This window comes from Pleurodeles waltl, chromosome 7 (assembly GCF_031143425.1).
Source record: "Pleurodeles waltl isolate 20211129_DDA chromosome 7, aPleWal1.hap1.20221129, whole genome shotgun sequence".
Taxonomy (NCBI): Eukaryota; Metazoa; Chordata; class Amphibia; order Caudata; family Salamandridae; genus Pleurodeles; species Pleurodeles waltl.
Window position 1 is genome coordinate 753,243,107 of NC_090446.1, and position 22,919 is coordinate 753,266,025.

At 43.6% G+C, this 22,919-nt stretch overlaps 1 protein-coding gene across 1 annotated transcript in view; it reads right to left on the reverse strand.

Moving 5' to 3' along the window:
- SLC25A48 (solute carrier family 25 member 48) overlaps positions 1-22,919 on the reverse strand; it is a 239,477-nt gene that overhangs the window by 154,991 nt on the left and 61,567 nt on the right. Inside the window, exon 3 of the mRNA XM_069199229.1 lies at positions 14,096-14,167. Coding sequence (XP_069055330.1) covers positions 14,096-14,167 — 72 coding nt within the window. The remainder of the gene's footprint in view (positions 1-14,095; positions 14,168-22,919) is intronic.

Here is a 22,919-nt window from a genome sequence, read left to right on the forward strand (position 1 = left end):
TATAAGATGTAAATTGGGCACAGTAGGCACATACCTTTGGACTTAGAAGTAATTTCAACAAAAAGTGTTCTGAGGATTTAGAGGTTCAGCAGTGAAAGGCTACAGGCAGTGTCTCCCGGGAGCCACTAGATAAAGTCACAGTGAAGATTTCTACGTTTGGATTTAGGCCACGTTTTACAAAGGTTTTGCATCAGGTTTGCATTACTTTTCTAATGGAAACTCAACACAAAACCTTGTGGAGGATTTACAACCAACAAAAACTGATATTTGCGCTGGTTTGTAAGGAAAAGTAATGCATATCAATGCCAAACACTGCTATGCATTACTTAGTGTCAAAGCGGTGTTACATGCGTGATACATGTGTGTTCCCATGCAACTTCCCATACTTTTTGATACAAAATTCTATCTACTAACATTAGTAGACATAGTTTATGCCAAAAAGTAGCGCAACTGGAAAGCAGGTTTTAAAAGGAGAAATGTTTTCAATTCTTTCTTTTTCATCTTTGCATATGTGCTCCTCTCTACAGCACAGGTACAAAGTAGGAATGCGGGTCTAGTCATAGAATTTTGTACTAGAGGTGCCATTCCAGTTCAAAACTTATGCTAGGCTCACACACATAACCTTGCACTATGGCACAAAGGTGTGGGCATGGCGCATGGCAGCAAAATTCTGTGCCACCGCTTGGGAGAGGGGAGGAGAATGCCATACCTCTGTATCCATGGTGTTCTCCTGCTACCTCCTTTTTTTACGCAATGCAACGCAGCATTTTTGGGTGCTGCACTGCACTGTGTATAACGTTTGTAAATCTTGGCCCTAGTTTCACGATGAGGCTGAGGCAACAAGAGCTCCACGTAGTCGGATACCTCTTCTGCAAAGAACCACTGAAAAGGATTTGCTGCTGCTGAGAAGAACGTAGCAGGAGCTGCCACAAAGTCAGGTCAACAGGCGTGGCACCTTGTGGTGGATAATCAATCAATCAGTAGATTTGTAGAGTGCTAATTTTCACCATGAGGGTATCCAGGTGCTGGCAGGGCCAAGTTGATTTGCTGAATAGCCAGGTCTTCAGGGATTTTTGGAACTCTGGAAGAGATGATGAGGTCCATAGGTAAAAAGGTAGCTCATTCCTTGTCGTCGCTGCTAAGTAGGAGAAGCAGTGACCTACGCATTTTCTATGTCAGATGCAGGGTAAGTGTTATAGAAAGGGATGCAGAGGGGAGGTGTCTGGTGGAAGTTGAGGCAGTGGCTCTAGTAGGCGGGTGTGCAGTAGTTTACGGCCTTGTATGCATGGATCAGGAGCTTGACCTGGTATCTTTTCTGTACAGGGAGCCAGTGGAGTTCACTGAGGTAGGAGGTGACGTGAGTTCGTCTAGAGCAGTAGTCTTCAAACTTTTAAATGCCGTGCCCCCCCAGTGGAAAGAAAATCATCAAGGCCCACCTCCTTGTTATCCTATTATGTGTAGACCTATTTAAACAGTGCAGTTAAGTTCTGTTACCATTTTAAAAATGCAAGCAAATACATGATTGCCAAACATACTGTTCTAGTCAAGCAGGACTTCCTAAGTGTAAAAGTATACACAGTGTGAATATTAGAAATGGGGGTGGGGGGGGGGTTGAAGAATATTTGGAGTCTCTTCCCCTTTGACACCTTCTCCCAGTTTGGATATAGATGATAAAAGATGTTAGTGGTCGCCTAGTAGAGAGTGGTTTACTGCTGCTCGTTCTTTTCTGCTTCAAACAAAGCACTGTTATCAGCATAATGCTTCTTTTGGCCAGAGCCTGGCACCCCCAGGGATCACTTGAGGCCCGTTAGAGGGACCTGCCCTCATTTTGAAGACCCTTGGTCTAGGGAGATCCAGGACAGGTCTGGCTGCAGCGTTCTGTGTGGTCTGTAGTCATCAGAGGAGGTGAGCTCAAATTCCAGTGTAGAGAGCATTACCAAAGTCCAGTCAGCTGGAGATGAGGGACTGAGTGATGGTGTGTCTAGAGCTTTTGGGTAGTCATTTAAATATCTTATGAAGTATGCAGAGGATGAAGAAGCAGGAAGAGGACATGGAGTGGACATGAGACACCATGGTTAGATTGGTGTCCAGAATGATGACTATGTTTCTAGCGTCGTTACTGGAGATAGTTCTGAGGGCCACCATCATGCCTCCCATTTGTATGTTGATCTTGGTGTTGGTGGTCTCTTCAGGGAGGGAAAGGATGAGTTGTGAGTCGTCAGTATAGTTTATGATGTTGAGTCCAAGGGTTTTGGTGATGCTGGCCAGAGTTGTCATATAAGTGTTAAAAGGTGGGGCTGAGCAAGGGTCATTGTCTTGGTGCTGTGGTGGCTGAAGAATACAGATTGGGAGAGCTGAGTAGGAGGTTTATATTCCAGATGTGAGGATAGTTGTTGGTTGATGGCTTTTTCTAATACTTTGGCTCGGCAAGGGAGCAGGGAGGTCAGTTGGTGGTTGTTGAGTTCACTTGGATCTGTCAATGCTTTCTTTAGCATTGATTTCCACATGTTTCCATTCCTCAGGGAAGGTGGCTGTGGTATTGAACAAGGTGGTGAGTACATGGCTGATTCTGGCTTCACCGAGGTTGAAGATGTGGTGAGGGCCTGGGCTGGTTGGAACCCCTTAGTATACCAAGTTCAGGATGGAGGCGGAGTCCTGTGGCGCGAGCTAGCTCCATTTGGTTAGTCGGATGTCTGTGGTGGTCGGAGAGTCATTATGTTGCTTGAAGGAGTCAGTGGCCTTGGGATGGGGTTTGAAGTTTCTGTAGATGTTGGCGATCTTGTAGTGGAAGAAGTTTGCCAGGTTGTCGCAGAGTTCCTGCAAGGGTGTAATGTTCTTTGTTGCAGTTGAAGGGTTGGAGATTTCTTTGACGATGTTGAAGAGTTATTTGCTGTGATTGGAGCTCAGTTCAGTGCATGAGGCTAAGGCCTTTTCTTCAATTCTCACAAGTGTCTGCGGTAGAGGTTCAGGGCTGTCTTGAAGGCAGTCTTGTCTGTGGTGTCCTTTGCTTGTGCGCCATCTGCTTTCCAATTGTTTATAGTGTTGTTGATCATTTCTGAGCTCTTCAGTGTACCAGGTATTCTACTTGGTGAACCTTCTGTGGGTGCTGTTTGGTGATAGGAGTGACACTGTTGGCACAGTTGGTGATCCAACTGTTGAAGTTTCTGATGTTCTGGTGTATGTTGCTGGAGGAGATGTGGTGGTTGGTGTTTAGGGTGTTGATCCATGTGTCCTTTGAGACTTTGCTTCAGCTGTGCTATGGGGCATTGGGCAGACTGGGGGCAGAGGTCCCTGAGCTGGGGATGGCAAAGTGAATGGTGGAGTGGTCAGTCCAGGTGAGCTCTGTGGTGTGGCTGTACCTGATGAGGTCGCTGGAGGTGAGGATGGGGTCCAGTCTGTGGCCTGTATTACGCATGGGGTTGTGGCCAAGTTGAGTGAGTCTGATGTTGTTCATGCTGTCTTGGAGATTGGTTGTGTTGATTTCATTGTGGTCATCTAGATGGAAGTTGAGGTCACCGAGGACAATGTAGTTGTTGGAGTCTATGGTGAGAGGGGGTGATGAAGTCAGTGATGAAGTTGAAAAAGGCTGGTCGAGATCCTGGAGGATGGTAGGCAAGAGTGCCTCTGATGGTGGTTCTGTTACCTGTTTGGAGTCCAAAGTTGAGGTGCTCCAAGGCTGTGGTGACATAGTCATTTGAGGTCGTGCATTGGATGGATTCCTATGTACGATGGCAATACCTCCACTAGGCTTGTTGATGCGGTCACAGTGGGTGGTCTTCTAGCCTTCCTGCATTGTGGTGGCAATGTCGTGAAGGGAGGTTGAACCAGGTCTCACTGAGGAAGAGGATTTTGGGTTTGAGGGTGGGGGTGACACCCCAAATCTTGGTGTTGTGTTTGCCTAGTGATTGTGTGTTGATAAGGGTGCATGCGAGTTGATGTTTTTGTTCAGTTGGTGTCTGTGGTATGTTTGGGGTGGGGCTGGTCAGTGGGCTGGTGTGTGTGCTTGGCAGGTGAAATGGCAGTGTGTGTTCATGAAAGGTCCTACCATGGAGCATAGGCCGGTGCGCTGACAGTGTTTGTTGCAGCAGCTGGGGTCAAGGGTGTAGAACTTGGCAATGATGTATCTTCTGGGTGGGAGGGCCAGGGGTCATGGCACTGGGCGCAATCCAGATGCAGGCAGGTGCAGATGGGCTTGCCTTTGGGGCAATAGTTGTGCTCCATATGCATGTGTCTGCTGCGCAGTTGTGATGTAGCCTCCATTAAGTAGTTGCTGAGGGGGGTGAAACTTCTGTTGGCTGGAAGAACTGTGAGTGGGAAAACCCAGGCAGGAACAACCTGGCAGGAAAACCCAGGTACTGGATCAGGCTGGAACAAGCAGGAACTGGAGGCCACAGGCACATGGGCAGGTCCCTACCAGCCAAGCAGGTTGGTTTCGGTCTTCTCTCAGTACTGAGAGCGGTTTTTAGCCATACATTTTCTAAATACTAAGTTTTGGATTTCAGTTATCTGGACACCTTTGCCACTACTTTCAGTGGTCTAGAACTGGAGGGGCACCACTTGGATGATCAAGACTGGGTCAGGACTCACTCAGGCTGGGTCCAGGTGAAGGTTGAAGATGGTTGGAGCCTTTACTTTCTCTGATGCTCTGGTCAAGAGGCCAGCCAACTGGCCTTCACAGTCTCTCTAGTAGTCCTGTATTCTACTAGAGAAAGAGGGCTCAACCAAAGGACAGGCTTCTAAGGATTGAAGGCAGGCTTCATGCAATAAAAACATTGTTCCAGGTGTAGCAAAGCAGTATTACATCAGGCCACAGTAAAAGGCAGTCCTCTGCAAGTCCTTCGGAAAGTGCAGAAAGTGAACTGAAGAGTGAGTTTGAAGGTCCCATTTTTATTTCTTGTGTCTTCTATGAAATAGAAGTTCCTAAAGAATTTCCTTTCAAGTGCTTGCAATTTTTTTCCCTTCCCTGTCCTGTCCATTGCCTGTCTGCATGAACAATCAGGTACTGTGAAGTTCTTTGTGTGAATGTAGGGTTGTGCCCCCCCCCCCATCCAGAGACACCTAATCCCTCTATTGTGTGGTAGTCTGGGAAGAATATACAAAGTCCAGCTGCCAGCTACACCCAGCCATGTGACCCAGGAACGGGCTGCTGGCACAAAATGGCTGAAGCATGAAAATGTCAACTTTCTGAAAGAGGCATTTTCAAAATGGTGACTAAAATCCACCTTTACTATTAAAGAGGATTTATATTACAATGTCTTAGACACCAAACATATCTGTCCTACTTGCTTTCGATTAAAACTTAACACTTATTAAATGTAATGAGGCAACCCAATGTTATGCTATGGGAGAGGTAGGCCTCAGAGTAGTGAAAAACAAATTTAGGAGTTTTTCACTACTAGGACATGTAAAACCTAACAGTACATGTCCCACTTTTTACTTACAATGCATCCTGCCCTGTGGCTACCAAGGTCCTTTCTTAGAAAAGGGAGATTAAGGCTTGGCAAAGAGGGTTAAATTGCCAAGTCGAATTGGCAGTTTAGAACTGCATTCAGGGTACTATGGCAGGCCTGGGACATGTTTTAAGGAGTTCATTAAATGGGTGGCACAATAGGTGCTGCAGGCTCACTGCTGGCATTTAATTTACATGACCTAGAAATATGGTGTACCACTTTACTAGGGACCTATTAGTAAATTAAATATGCTAATCAGGTGGAAACCATTTTTACAATATTTTAGGGAGTGAGCATTAGAACTTGCTCAGCAGTGGAAAAGTACACAGAGTCCTAAACAATTTCAGAAAAATAGGACAGGGAATGCAAAACGTTTGGGGGAAGACCACCCTAAAGCTGACAGGTCCCACCGATGTGTTTTAAAGGGTTGCAAATGCCTAGCAATAAAGTCAACGTTCATTTTTTTACATTTTTCCAAATTTTTCCACGCAAGGATAAAATTTGGGTGGTTTCAGCCTTCACTACTGCTCGCTGGGTCACAAGGATTACTTCGAGACTCTAACATCCCTATTGAGTTATACATAGGTGTTGATACATTTTAAAAGACCAGTCAGCACATGTAACACATGTTGATGATGACAAAACACACACAAACATGTTCATGGTACTCTATTTTTATCTGGAAATCTAATTAGTCCAATAGAGAAAACACAAACGTTTAAGACATGCAAATCATTATGCCCTCATGGATCCAGATACAAAATGAGAGAGGTATTGCACTGCACACAACACACGTCATAAAAGCACTGCACTCAGATGGGAGCAAATTTGAGTTGTAAGCTTGTTTACACCCATAACACACCCTACTTCCTGGGTCTATGAGCCTTATTGGGAATGGAAAAAGAACATCTCTGTGTAGTCGCGCATTATATGTTCCATTAATAGAAATATGAGAATAGAGGTTTTTATTTAGGTTGTGTAATGTTGCTATTAAGAGTAGTCCGTTTTCTATTTTGACCCACTTTGTCAAGGGACAGATATCTCCAAAGGACCTGTATGCACGTTAGTTCTGCACAGCGTGCGGTGTCTGGATGCCACAAATGGCATGTTGCATCACAGCGTCCAATCGTGTAGACCAGGCTTACCTAGGTAACCGTCACTATTAATGTATGGGGACCCACCAGCAGAGATGCACATGCTAAGATCCTGAACAAATGACCCCTATTTTGTTCATCACGGGACCTTTACCATGGCATGCAGAACTCAGAGTTTTTAGATAACTGCATGGAATTCCGCGGAGAAGAACTCTGCAAGTTCTGTGTACCCCTAATTATTACTTTCTGTTTGGCATTTGTTTAAAGAGTTTGAACTTACTAGCCAGTCATTTAAGTAAGGATATACATATATCCCTTGTCTTCTTAAGTGTGCTGCCACTGCTGCTAGGCACTTTGTAAACATCCTTGGTCAAACTTCATCCCGAAGGCTGCACTTTAAATTGGTAGTGTTTCTTGCCTGCTACCAAACACAAGTATCTCTTGTATTTGTGATTAATTGGAATGTGCAAGTAAGCGCCTTTTTGATCTATGGTGGACATTTAATCACCTTTTTGTAACTGTGGTATGACTTCTTGCAGTATTGTCATTTTGAAGTTTTGGGTCTTTATGAACTTGTTTTGGAGGTCCAGTGTAGGATGTAGAGTTCCATCCTTTTTTGGAATTAGGAAAGATGTTGAGCACCTTCCCTGATTGAACTCTCTCTTAGGCGCCCTTTCTATTTCCCTCTGTCCAGCAATTCCTCTACTTCTTTGAGTAGATGGGATGTTTCCTCTTTTGAATGGACCACTTTTTTTGGTACCTTTGCTGGTGATGTCTTTGTAAATTCTATGCAGTATCCAAATTGTATGATGTTTAATATCCAATTGTCTGAGGTCACTTTCCTCCACTCCTGAAGGAAGTCTTTTATTCTGCCTCCCACTGCTGTTGTGTGTGAGAGGGTTTGATGGACTAATAAGTCACTTTCTAGTGGGGGCTGCTCCTCCCATTTGAGTCTGTGCTCTTCCTGGTAAATGTCCCTGGAAGGGCTGGCATCCTTGTATTTGATATTGTCAATGTGATGATGTCTGTGCTTGGCCTCTGCTCTGAAACTCTTGATGTCATGATGCACTTAAGAAACTTTATTTTCCTGCTAGCCTTTGCACCAGTGTTGTTCCTCTCATAAATTATCTCTGAATTGCAGAGGTCCCACTCATTTTGCTGTTTTGTTATCTTTTTTCAATTGTTTTAGGGTTTTAGCCACTGTGCGACCGAACAGTTGTTCCTCTTTGATAGGTGTGTTGATGATGTTGGCTTGAACCTCTGGTTTGAAACCAGGCACCCTCAACCATGCATGGCACCTTAGTGTTGTCCCAGCCATCATTTGTTGACTTGCACTGTCTGCAGCATCTAGTGATGATTTGAGCCATGTATTAGTGAAGTTTTTACCCTCTTCTGTCAGGGAAGCTGCTCTTTATCAATACAGTTCATGCAAGTGCTTTATTAGCTTTGCCATCTCATCCCAGTGTTAATAAGCATATCTAGTTAGCAGAGCACTAGAGTTGACTAATCACCATTGAGTTGCCACATGTCTCTCAAATTTACTGCCCGCCATCTTTTAACTTTTTTTATTTGGTGTTGGACCAAATGTAGTTGGGATGATTGCCCTTTTTCTGGCTGTAGCAGCAATAATAAAGTCAGCTGGGACTGTTCCTCTTACATAAAGAGGATCCTCTGAAGAATCTTTGTATTTTTGTCCTGCTTTCGGTGCAAGAGATCTGCATGTTGCAGGCTCCTTGAAGGCCTCTGTCCACTAATACAAAATGCTTGACAGTATTGATAGGAACTGATTCCTGGTTTGGGATGGCAGCAATGTCTGTAGGGGAAAGCAGGATTGTGTTTTTTCCTCTTCTAATTGCACTCCAAATTTCTTGGCTACTTTTTTAATGACTTGTCCATACATTGTCATATCATCCGGAAGTGATGGCCTCCACGGATATGTGTCAATTCCCTCTTCAGGGGAATTTGTTTCAATGTCTTGCTACTGAGTGTTTACATACACAGATCCTTAAGATTCCTGAAACATGCCCATGCCCAGTTTGTTGGGATCCTCTTCGGTGAAGAAGAATTCTTACTCTTCTTGTGGCTCAGTTGTCATTGGAGGGGTCCAGTTCTTTGACATTCTTCTCAATGTATTCTTTCAACATTGAAGACTTTTGAGGAATTCAAAATTCCTTAAAGGATGCATCAAAATCCTTTTTCTTCTGCAGGATTGCAGTCATTTCTGCCTCAATGCATTTTTTCTTTCGCTCAATTTCGGTGGATTGATCTTGGTGGTCATGCATCATCATTGTTTTTCTTTTCAACTTTGAGATTTCCTTTAACGGTGTTTCTCACATCACCTTTTTTGCCATTTACTAAATTCTTTCTCCTTTTGATGTTTAAATCTCTCAACTTTGATTGTCCTTTGAAACCTCTCCATTTCCATCGTTTGTAGTGCATTGCATGTAGAAAGGTTACTTTTACCATGTACAATACCATCACACATGAGATGGGTGTGTTTCTGGATTCCGCCCAGTGTGCCCTTTGCAGTAGATGAATTATATATAAATGCTGAAGGTAGAGATTTTATATCACATGGTCAACAAAATGGCAGAGAAATAAACTTGGTGGGTATATATGCACCAAATTTGGATGTTGCAGATGTTTATGATCCCATGAGTGACAGTATACCCCCCCTATTTGGGGTCTGCACTGCTCTGGATGGGAATTTTTTATTGCATCTTGGAAGGGGGTGGAAAGAACGCCACCATTTTTCATGTATAAACAAAAATGGTCAGATCCTTGTTCCATGTCATGGAAAACTGGAATTTGGTGGGCGTAAAGGGCTGTATTTTGGAAAGTGTCCCGGGGCGCAACAGAGATGTGTGCCCACTTTGCATTCTTTGCGTACTTTGGCAGTACAGAAAGGGCCGGAGATGCTTGTACGGCCCTTTCTGTAATACCGATAGCACTGGCGCACATACACCACTAGCGCTGTCACTAGAGGGTGTCCCCTCATTTCCATGAGGGCATGGCCTCATGCAAGTGAGAGAATCCCTTTGTCTCTGCACCCACGCTCTATTATAGATGTGGGCGCACAGACAAAGATTTTGTCAGGAGGCACACTGACAGTGCAGCACCTAAAAGGTGGGTCTTATGGACCTCCCAGATATCACCCTGCAGGCAGTTGCAGTCACTCACTGCACCAGCTTGCAAGGGAATCTCTCTCCCCTCTTTAACGTGCAGACAGGATGCCACCTGCACAGTGAAACACAGAGCAGCTGCTTCACAGACGCTCTATATTTCACTTGAATGGGCTGCCCTTAGGGCAGGGCAATTTCATAGATGCCCTGGGAGCAGCATATTCATGCTAATACGGTGCATTCTCCTTGTTTGCAAAGGGTGCACTTTTGAAAGGTGTGCCTGGCACAAACATGGAAAATGCACTGTATGTTTGATACAGCCACAGGTGGTTGCATAATCCCCACATGGAAGGAGTCTACCCACCATGCACGTCCTCAGAATACATACTCAAAACTAGGTTTTGTATTGGTAGACAGAAACCATGCGTAATACCGCTCTCAAAAACACAGCACTCCGGAAGGGTCCTATCTGATCATTCCCTTGTAAGCTACATATACGATATAGAAACGTATAGAGCCAGGGCCCCCATATAGAGATTGCTGGTTTCAGCTCTGAAGGGTCCAGAGTTTTGTTTGCGCATCAGAAGTTCAATAACAGACTTCTTTATTCAGAACTGCCAAAAGTACCGGAAAAGATTGGGACATCAAGAAAGTAGTTAAGAGGGGTACAGCCGTTTCCTATGTGTCTTCCCTGATTTAACAATCCTAAATTGCTCTTACCACCAAAGAGAAGGAACCAGCAAAACTGTAAAATTAACTGCCCCCCAATGCATCACAGGATGAGACACAGGAGAGATTTCAAACTGAGATACTTGAGAAGACAATAGAGAAAGATCAACGTCTAAATCACTCATCACCAGGTGCTGCAGAGGGAGGGAGACAAGGGAATTAACACCCACAAACATTACTGCTATGCAAGGAACACAAGGGGTAATTCACGGCGCCCAAGAAAGAATAAACAAAGTGTTTCATTCCTACCATAGTAAGTTATATATGAAAACAGATGTACTGATCAAGTAGGGACCATATCCAATACACATTTTGCAGGAAGTGAGACAGTTAATCAAGACGAAAGAAAGCACCACTGTCCTTGTGTGGAATCGTAGCTGATGTAATGGAATTACATTAATCAAAAACTGGTGTTAAAAGGTTTCCTAGCAATACAGTATCAAACATATAATAATACATCGGCAAAACAATTGTTTCAGGTTTATCAAGAGGCACTTCAGGAGAGCATTCTACCATCCTTCATGAAGGAGGCCCTGATAGTTATATCACTAAAACATGGAAGGGACCCATTAGATTTTATAGCATGCCAGCCTCTCTACATGGCCAGTGTGAATAATAAAATATTGGACAAGCTACTGACGCTAAGTTTGAAGGGGGTCATTGGTCAATTAGTACATACAGAGCAGTGTAGTTTTATGTTGGGTAGGCAGACAAATGAGATTTGTAAAGTTCAACCCCGTGAATAGTAATGAAGAGCAGGCTGTTGTGTCACTGGGCACAAAAAAGCCTTTGACACTGTGTCTTGGCATTATTTATTTACAGCACTAAAGGATATAACTTTGGCTCAGGTATTATCAAATGAATCAGACTCTTGAACAGGAAAGTGCTAACCAGTGTTAAGACTAATGGGATAATATCAGAAAAATGGGAACGGAGGAGGAACAAAAGAAAAGGATGTCCTCTTTCCCCTTTGTTGTTCACTCTGGCAATAGCGCCTTTCGTGTGCCAACCTAAAGCAGAACTGTAATACATGGCCACAAACACCTGTGGATGAATTATTGTTAGATTTGTGAAACTGGATAGATGACATACCACAGTTAATGAGAACGCTGGGATGGTTTGGAGAAGTCAGGCTTATGTATAAACAAAATTTGCTAGTGTTCTCATAGGGTCAATTGTCAGGTTTTCCTCCACAGGCACCACTACCACTGGATATAATGTGGAAAATGGTATCATTTTGTTTTCTGTGAATAATGGTGACCCACACAGAGAGTAAGTGGCATGAGCTGAACACGTTTAAAATAATTGCGAGTGTACAGAAGTCACTGAATTTGTGGGTCTTGCTCCCTCATCAATGGCAGGAGGAATAGTGCTAACTAAAATAGTAGTACTGCCAAGATGCCAGCGCTAATGTCAGTGCTGTATAGAAGGGCTCCCCTGGGTATACCTTGGTCAACTTAGATCAGCATAGAATACACTGATTTGGGGAACAAAAGAAAAATATATTAATATGTACTTATGAAGATCGAAACCCCAGGGTCCCAGAGTTGGAACAGTACTACATGGCAGCTCAATTGCAGTTTGTGGCAAGGTGGTGTGATCCTATCGAGATGTCTGTTCACGAATACCAGGTTGCCATTTAAGGTACCCCAGAGAAGGCTCTGTTTCAGGTGCAGAATCAGATGCATATGTGAGGTATTTCAGGTTGGCTGTTACCCGAGTTCGCTTAACTGTATAAGATCATGGAATGTCCATATTGATGGCGGGAGGCTACATGAATTCAGGGGTTTATTTGAAATGATGCTCTAACTTCATTAGAAGGTACTAGGAAGGGTTTTTAAGTAGATATGGGTCAGTTTCCTAATTATTATTCTTTAGGCCAGAGAGTGAGGCACGGTTGGGAGAACATCCAGGACACCCTGCAGGAGTCAAATGTGCTGAGTTTTTTTGTTGGGGGTGGATCGGGGACGGGCTGTAATATCAAGCTCTACATCGCTATCAGGGATGATATGACCAAACAGGTATTAAGAACTAGATGTTGCTGGGTATCAGTCTGTGGGGTACCATGTACAGACAAGCAATCAATCACAGGGCACTCTTGCGACTTGCATCAAGCAATGCAAGAGTTCACCTCTTACATTTCAACTGTGTACACAGAGCATATGTAACATCAGTAATGTATCACAGAATAGACCACGAGAGGGAAATTAGCTGCCCAGAATGTAATGAACAAAAGAACACGTATTTCTACTTGATGAGGGGCTGCCCACATGTAGCTGAAAATTAGAGACAAGTAGTAGACAGACGCGAAACTCATGCACAGATCACGAACAAGATGCTTCTGCAGCAATGGCTACTGAGCATAGAGGGCACTGCTCAAAGAATTAAACTAGGTGGAGATTTGTGCAGAGGGGTATTGCATTACATTGGTTAATTCCCAAGAAGTCGATGGTATGGAAGGCACTGGAATAAAGATTTGACTTAATAGACCTTGGCGTATTTGGGCTTTGGCCTAGTTTAGCTTCAAAAGCTGGCTCCTAAATACAGCGGCGGCTCCTCCACTATGGCAGAGGAGCGTCGTCCCCCTGTCAACTGCAGCTGCAAAACCTTAAAAATAAAACAATAATAAATCATTTTTATTCTCGTTTTATTATCTTGTGGGCATGGCCATGTCAGTGTTCATGTGGGTTTGGTAGGCCGTCTCAGGACAGCCATCCCACATGATTTCTGAGCTCTCTTCAAACCGAGCTGCATTGCCAAGTAGGAGGCAGCATGCACAGGCTCCATGCCTGTCTGGGAGTGCAAAGTGAAGGCGCTCAGGCCAATCCTGATGCTAGTCTCATGCTGCCAGCAGCATGAGAGCAACATCAGAATTTGCCGCAGGGCAGTCTGGGAGGCTGTGCTTTGTGGAGCCTGAAGAGTGGCAATACGGGTTTGGCAGGCATTTCGGTAAGTTTATTTATTTATTTTTTTGTTTGTTTTATTCACTCCCCTGCCCCGCCACCTTACCCTAACGCCAGCTGTGACTGCCTAAATTTACTGCTACTAACGCATAACACTAACAGGTGGGTATGCCACTGAAAATCAGCACAAACAAACAGAAATTGAATATATCAATGGATTACACCGTGGATCACCTAAAGACCTGATCTGAGAGCTTGTGCTATCCTGCTTACTTTAGGAAGAACTTATAATATCCCTGGTAAAAAAAACACTATTGGCACATCTCTTACCACAGGAGTGTATCTGCCGCTAATATTCTACATCCTAGCCGCTTATCATGTCAAGCACTTTTGTAGGTATAGACCTGAATTCCAGTGGTAGCACTGGGTGTGGAAGGAATATGATTAGCAGGAAAAGCAGCCTCTGGACACATAGGCCCATATTTATACTTTTTTAGCGCCGCATTCGTGTAATTTTTCGACGTAAAAGCGGCACAAACTTACAAAATACAATTGTATTTTGTAAGTTTGTGTCGCTTTTGTGTCAAAACGCGGTGCAAATGCGGTGCTAAAAATATATGAATATGGGCCTTACTGCTGCGAAATTAGCATAGGTGCTCTACAAAACACTCCTAATAAATACAGTTACAGTGAAATGTTTCCACTGAATTAAGCAGTTGTGCGTCCTATTTTATACACAAAACTATTTATCTAACATTTTCTTTTGAAGTATGTTTCCAAAAATGTATTATACTTACATTTTCATTCCGATAAATTGTAAGAATACAGTTTAATGTGTTCCCATATCCTTGCCCAGCTTGAAGACGTGTCTGTAAAATATGTTTTTAAAATCCATTAAAGTTATCATCTTTACGTAATTGTTCTTATCATATTGTGTATTGCAAAGCATAGGATGTGCATTGACATACACAAATACATCCACAAATAAAGAAGCAAAGAAAATTATTTTGCTGCGTTATTCCAGTAAGACAAATTAAAACAAGAATAATTAACATCCATGTTAAAATCGTGGTCAGTTATTTACTTAAATCACCATAAGGTAATTCAACAATATAAAAATTCCATATTCAGTAAGTTTTATATGCCCGGAATTCTCTAGTTAACACCTGTACGGTTCCTAGGATTACCAATTAAGTTTAAATTCCCAAAATGGGGCTTCAGAAAGTATAGCTAATCTGCAAAGCAATGACATCAATTCTATATCAGGACCGGGGGCTCCGATTATTCTTTCTTTTTCTTTTACTGTATTTTTTAGCAGCCAATTAAAGTTCAGTAAAACAAAACGACATTACCCATGAACAATTTAAATGCACATCACGTGGTCCAATCACAATACAGTATAGCAGTATAAATACCCTCAGCCTTCAAACAGTGTCCTCTTTCTTTGCTACTACACAGCCAGATAAGTACTTACTCATGCTAATTTATAGATTCTGATAATGTTATTGCCTTTTGGTAGCGACATGATTCAGTGTGCTTTATTGTACCTATACACCCGTCCTTGCTGTCACGTGTGTAACTTGCGATCAGCTTTTCAAGCTGACTCGCTTTTTTGCCTCTGTTGGAGCGGGAGTAGATGCGCTAGTTTCTGAGCGCAGTCTCATTTCTATTTCCACTATCTCAGCCTTGCATTGCTGGGCAATGCCCACTCTGAAAGTGAAAGGCTTTCAAGTGCCAGCTCTCGCCTCTGCAATGCGATTGTGTCTGCCTTCCAACATAGACCTCTGGTTCCCCTTGACGCCCTGGTTGCAGTGAGCACAGAGTTGTATAAATTGACAGAGGCTTTGCATAGAGTGTAACCCAGGCTGCTACTTCCACACCTTATTGAGACTGTTTTTCCTCTCTGGACCTGGCGGAGGTATATCACACTCCCCCCTTTCTCTCTCTTGCATACCATAATAATTTTCCACATAAAACGCAAGAGAATGGCTCAATGGGGCCCTTATGAGGCCAAAGCAGGTTATTATCCTGAAGATGCCAACAGTCAATTGGTAAATAATCTTGTTGACACCTTGGGCTGCAGAATCCAACAGTCTGTTAATAATGCCCTGGTCACGTCTTTGGGTCAATTTGCTGGACAGCTCCTTGATTATGCTCGCACGCAAGGTTGGATGGCTGGACGATCTGCTGCCAAGGAGGATTCTACTCAGAAGGGAAAAGGGAAAGTGGCAGATTCTGCAACATCTGAGGTGCAAGCAGAAGCCTTTGAGAAATTTCACCCCAAAAGAGCAAATGAGCATAACTACAGTACGACTCAACAGTCTGCCTCTATTGTTTCTCTCTCTCTTCATCAGCTAACTCATAGGAGGTGGAAGCCTCCTCCTCCTCGGCTTCAGATGATTCTGACAAGCCAGGACCCAGTAAAAAAGCAAAGAAACAATCCTTTCCTACAGTCTCTAAAGTCTTGACTTTTGAACTAACAGAGATAGTGCATCCCAGAGCTTCTAATTGGAACCCTCCTCCTGATGTAGCGAGATATGTGCCATCGCATATACACAAGAGCTTCAACAAGGAGGTCCGCTCTCACCTAAGAGCAGAATGTCCCAGACCAGACACAGAAGGAAGGGTTGCAGACACTCCCGAGGTTGATTCCACCATAGTCATGTTCATAAAGAAGTACGCCAGAGACCCGAAGAAGGGACTGAAATGTGTTTGGCGTAAGTGTCGAGAAAAGCTTCTTGACATGACCAGTCCATTAACCAAGATCCTGGAGCTTGCTTACCAGGCCAAGGATTTCGGGTCTCCAGTGGATACCGATATCTTCATAGGATGAGCAGAAAGGGCAATCTGCCAACTCAGAAACATTAACTGCACCATATCATCCAAACGTAGGCGTTACATTTTCATGAGGATTGACCCTCAACTAAATGATTTGGCCCCCTGCGAAGCTGGTCAGATTGTGAAGGGACTGTTGTTTGGGGCCCGTTTGTCACAAAGTTCACAAAATTGTGTTTCAAGTAATCCACTCTTGACAAGGCACAAATGTCCCACAAGAAAGTATTCAAGAGAGGCCTTTTTGTAGGGCCGGACACTATGGACTATGGACACTTCCAGGCCGAGAAACATTCACAGGCCCTCAAAAATTCTGTTAAACCTCGAAGAGAAGGTTGGTACACGGATTCCTACTTCTACCCCACATGTTCCAGAGGGGGACATCACAGATTACGTAGTGTTCTCCACCATGGACAGCAAGGAGAGATTCAAGACTCTGGATACTCTAGGGAGTTCAGTTGACAATCTACCTGGATGATCTCCTGTTGATGGCTTGAGACCCTCAGACTCTCCTGAGTCACCCACTTTGGACCATTCATCTCCTACAGGAGTTGGGCTTCATCATCTATGCCCAAAAGTAACTTTTGATTTCCTCTCAACAGATAGATTTCCTAGGTTTCCAGATAGCCTCAATCCAATCCCTTCTGATTCTACCATCCCAGAAGATTTGCAAAATCAAGAGAGAATGGAGGTTTGCGTTGTCCAGCCAGAGTGTATCCTTGAGGTCGATTGCCAGGATTGTGGGTCTTTTGGCATCATCCATCCATGCCATTTTCCCAGGCCCTCTTCACTACCACGCCCTTCAAAGGTTAAATATTCAACACTTGCAGAAGGGCCTAACCTATTCAGAGCAGATTCCTCTGACCGAAGAAGTCAAGACGGAAAAACTGTGGTGGTCAGAACACATGGAGGCCTGGAATGGCAGAGCCATCTTCAGTTCCTCTCCGGAGATAGTGATCGAATCAGATGCCGGCAGATGGGGCCAGGGAGCGAGATGTGGCTCTATTTCGACAGGGGTTCATTGGTAGGAAGCGTAACTGGGTCTCCATATAAACTGCTTGGAGCTTCTAGTGGGTTATTTGGCCATAAAAAGCCTCTCCCCTCCGAAGACCGATTATTGTATCCTGTTACGGATGGACAACATATCAGCGGTTCGTTATGTCAACAAATTTGGGGGAACAAAATCCAAAATTCTGGCAAGATAGCCAAAGACTTTTGGCATTATTGTCTCAGCCATTGCTTATTCGTTATGCCGGAATAACTCCGGGGATCCAGGAACACCATAGCAGATTAGAACTCCTGTTATCTGAGGAACTTCAGTGACTGGAGGCTGGATCCTTTGATATTTCATCAGATATACAGGGACTGGGATCTGTGCAAAGTGGTCCTCTTTGCATCATGACTCAACCACCAATTACTGAAATTCTTTAGTTGGTTCCCAGATCCACAAGCTCTGGCGACGGATGCCTTTCTCCAGGATTGGGCTCAGTTTTGGGGGTATGCTTTTCCTCCATTCATGATGATTCCCAGGGTTTTGTCTCACATCAGATGACAGAAGCTGGAGATTATTCTCCTGATACCCTTTTGGAGGGCTCAACCATGGTTCTCGGTAGCCCTGCTGTTAGCCTGCACTCCTCCAGTTGTTCTTTATCCCTGTCTGAAACTTCTGCTGAACCCAGAGGGTCTTACCACTGATCGATTTGCTCAGGGAAACTATGATTGAGGGCCTGAATGGTTTCAGGGAGAGAGCTGTTGATTTCCTTAGACAGGCTTAGGCAGCAAGCACCCATTAACTTTATGCCTCAGCTTGGAGGAGATGGTTGGTGTGACGTGCAGAGTCTCAATTCCGTGGGCAGACGTTTTGCATGTTTGTGAATTTCTTGTCTAAACTTGCAGTTTATACCCTAGCTTACAGGACTATTAAAAATGTTAGGTCTGCCATTTCTGCTGGTCATGTGCCAGTAGATGGTAAGCCAGTGGGAGAACATCCCTTACCTTGCAAAGTGAGGAAAAGAATGTATTTATCCGTTCCACCTCGACCCAAATATTCTTCACATTGAAATGTTTATATCGTTTTGAGGTCTTTGGAGAAATGGCCTGCAAATCGATATCGCTCACGGAAACAAATCTCAGCAAAGTTGACAATGTTATTATGTCTGATCTCATCTAAACAGGTTTCAGATGTCCGGGCCCTGGATCTAGCCGGCAGAGTATATTGCCTGGAAGGTGTGATGTTCAATATCACTAGGAGGATTCAGTCTAATTGCAGGTCAGTAACTTATCCTGTATTTCCAGAGAACCCACAACTGTGTGTGCTTCAATGTTTGAAGGCTTACAAGGCTGTTACTGTTGAACTAAGACTAGAACCAACTGGTCAATTGCTGATTTCACTTCAGAAAACTTTTAAGCCGGTGTCAGCGACTACTTTGGCCAGATGGATGAGATGGTTTCAGGTGGAGGCTGGTATTGATACCTCAGCTTTTGGAGCACATTCGGCCAGAGGAGCCATGACTTCAAAATCGAATGCCTTAGGGTTCCGTCTAGAGGACATAATGAAGGCAGCAGACTGGTCATCCGAGTCGACTTTTCGTAAATTCTATCTTAAACCAATTGTCGATGTAACGAGTTAAAAATGTTAAATTCTATTAAGGACACAGAGGCGAGGATTGTCCTGCTCGATCTATGTGTGTGATAGTTCACATATTATTGAATGTATTGTCATACATTTTGTGTTGATCACCCACCATGGTTGAATTGTTGTTTTGACATGGTGTAGATTCTGGATTCTATGTTTCTCCTTTTCAGATATTACAATAATTTTTTCTCATTTCAGGGAATGACCAGAAGGCTAGGTGAATTCAATTTGGTGATCGTACACCAGTAGAGGAGGAGATGAAGTCCCATTGGCTGTGGTCTCCTTTGATTCAAGATGATTGGATGTCTATCCATGTGCAGGCTCGTGTTGGGCTGGTGGATTTCTCAAACTATGACATTTGGACTTTTCATAGATCCTCGTTGGGATCAGTTTGAACTTTGTTGAGTTTACATTGGTTGCGAGGTTTTCGTACTTACGAGACTGTTTACAAAAAAAGAGGACACTATTAGAAGGCTGATGGTATTTATACTGGGATACTCTATTGTGACTGGACCATGTGATGTGCATTTAACATGTTCATGGGTAGTGTAGTTTTGTTTTACTGAGCTGTGATTGGCTGCTGAAAAATACAGTAAAAGAAAGAGAAAACACAATCCTCGCCTCCATCTCCTGAATAGAATTGAAAATTCTTGATGTGTAATCTAGAAAATGTTTTATTCACCGAAATACCAGAGGTAGCAGAAGTGACATCACATGCTCTTTGACCTCCACTTTCACTCACACATACAAACTTACACAGACATACAAACACACTTACATACACTGTCATGTAAACACAGTCTCACCCGCAAGCGCACACATAACATACATTATAAAGCATTTTTTGCTTACCTTAGCTGCCATGGATGGGCAAATTCCAACTAATTGTACTCCATTTGCATTGCACTAATAGTGAATGATACATATTTTATATACTATTAGTGTAATGAAACAATTGACAGAAAACAGGGAGTGGAGCCCGAACTGACGTCCTTGCTACCACTGTGTTCCTGGCACTGAATTAGCCACCTCTGAGGTCTGGGGTCGCGGAGGCAGTGCCAGGGGTAGCAAAGCCACAATTAGAGCCTGAAACTGGACGTAACATATGCATGTGGGGGGGGGGATGATTTCACAGACATTTCTGTCACATGCAGAGGTGCAGGTCTGGAAACAGGAGTTTACTTTTTGGAAAAAAGCATTGACAACAACAGTGACTTTTGTATAGTGTATGCATAAATTATGCATACACACAGGCACGCAGACACATAATAGTAATACAATCATTGACATAGTCAAGCACTCATGCACATGTATATTCATTAATGAACATCAATGTCCCAAGCAGTAAACAAACATCAATATTTTCACCAAAGAACTAAAGAAAATCAGTGAACCTAGGCAGTAACAGGGCGTAATGGCCTCAGGAATTAATAGCTTAATGAACTTTAAAAGACGAAGGAAGTTCCAAGCCTCAATGGCATTAGAAAGTGAGGAACTTCGGTGCCTCTAAGCAGTAATGATAATGGCCCTATGCAGAAACAACCATTGATGGTCCTAGGTAGTAATAAACATCAAGGTTATTATGCAGTAATGCACATCACTGGCTGAAGGCGATAATGAAAATCAGTATTGGAACAAAGCACTCAAGTAGTATCAAACATGAGAGGCTCTAGGCAGCATTGAACGTCAATGGCCCCAACAGTAATTAATGTAAAAGGATTGAGATAGAATAGAGAACACGAATGGCTCCAGAGAGTAATTACCATCAATGACCTTTGGGAGTAATGAGCATCAATAATGGCAGAAGGAAGTAATTAACATCAATATCACATCACGAGAAATATGCTCTCCCTCATATTTCATGCGCTCCCTCCTCCTCGTTTCACAGGACTACAGGTCCAAGTACCCCATTTGAACCACAAAGTGCATGTCAAGGGAAAAACTTGCATGTTATGGAATTGGCATAATATACTCAGAGAAGACGCACTCACTGTAAGAATATGCAACCCGCTACAAGACTATATTTCCCAGTGCTTCAGGAGGTGATATCCTACGTGTCGACTTCACCACTGGAGTGCAGTTGAGTTGCTGCTGTTCACAGGTGCGGCGAGTTGAAAAATCAGCATGACCCCATGCTACTCTCTGCATATAGCCACCTTTCCTGGCTCCCAATGTTCAGTGAGCCAGGACTGCGGCACCAAGTAGTTGCTACGGCAGTCACGGGACCCTTGGAGTAGTGAGTAATGCTGGCAGTCGTGGATCTTTAGGGCAGAGCTGAGCATTTGTGATATTTACTTGGGCTCTATTCCATTTTTGTATTTTGATGGTGCAGGGCAATGGTTGTTCACTGGCCTTTTTCACTACCATTACATTTTAAAGTGTAACTACAGGGCTGGACCTTTACCGCATCCTGAGAAGGCTAAAGGGCATTCTCTAGTGGGTAAGTGACTACAACAGGGGTGTGGAATTTATTAAAATATCTACTTGTCCAGGGGACAGGTTGCTTCTCAAATCTACTTGTCCTGTAAAAAGATCTACTTGTCCCTTTGGTGCCATGTAGTGTGGCGCCAAATTATGGCAGCAGTCTCATTATGTAAGAGCTCTGATTATGCCAGGGCTACTACCATAGTAGGGCTTGAATGCTTGCAGTTTCAATCCCTACTGTAGCAATTTCCTTATTTTGCCACCTTTTTGCAGATCTGCATACTGTGGCTGGAGGAAGCAGTAAGCAATAGTTCCAGGGCTGAAATGCCTTTGAGTCTGCAAACCTACTAACCTGCATGTTTTAAAGATTTTCACCAGCTTCTCTCTAATATTTTCCCATAATAAGAAAGGTAGGACATTTACTCCTGACAATGGCAGAATTAGAACTTCTTCCAGGGTTGGGAAGAAAGTGGCTGGAGGGAAAATCAACTTGCAAATGCTCAATAGATTTTCACCTGAGCAAATCTACACATGGTATTTACCCATGCTAAAATACAGTTCACAAATATTTTATAGGGGTACGACATATACCATGGGTGCACTTTTGTGACTTTCTTTAAGAATTTGGGGCAACATGTAGGTAGGTTCAGACTTGCGACCCGCAAATTGCGAGTTGCAAATCCGAATGTAGGATGGTGTCCCTGACACCATCTGTGATTCGCAAGGGCTTCGCAAATGCCCACCTCATGAATAATCATGAGGTGGGTCGCAATTTGCGACCCCCTTGCGAATGGCGGCCCTCACAGGGATGGTGGCCTGCTGGAGACAGCAGACCACCATGTCTGTGACTGCTTTTCAATAAAGCAGTTTTTTTTTTTTTTTTGTAATGCAGACCACTGCCTGCTCTGAAAAAATGTTTACAGCGACATTCACAATGGGGAAGGGGTCCCATGGGGACACCTTCCCTTTTGCGAAAGTGTTATGGGTGCAAACTGCGATTGGTTTGCGCCCGCGTTCGCAAAACAATCCTACATTGCACTGCGAGTCGCAATTAGGAAGGGAACACCCCTTCCTAATTACGAGTCGCAAACCCGTTTTGCGATTCGGTAAACAGGTTACCGAATCGCAAAACTGGGTTTGTGCATCGCAATGTGCTTTTTGCACGTCGCAAACAGCGAAAGTCGCTGTTTGCAACATGCAAAAAGCTACCTACATGTGGGTCTTGGTCCCCAATTAGGTCTGGTGTTAACAAAGACATTTTGTTTTTATTAAACTTCTATTTCTCTCTCTTTCGGATGGCTTTACTGTGAGTGATCGCATTCTGCTCTTCCACAAGGAGCATATTGGCACACAAAGTAGTTTTGTTCAGTGTCAGGAACTACAGTGGCAATCAGTGACGTAACGAAACTGGAGGGTGCCCCTTTGCAAAGAACATGGAGGAGAACCCTCTCCAGACTCACTCAGGGCAGGTGCTGTGCTGAAGGGGCCCCCTGGAGGGCGACTGCGGGGCCTTTGTTATTTCACTAGTGGCAACGTGTGCTTTTTAGAGTTCAAAAACGTTTTTTTTTTTTTTTGCCAGTGTTTGTTACAATGTTGAGGGCCTGGTAGCTCCCACAACAATAAAGTGTTACAAAAGCCATGTCAAAACAAGACACGCATTGATGAAACTAAAAGACTTATAAAAATATTTCAGATCAGTTGGCTTTGTCAGTGTTTGTTTATTTTCATGC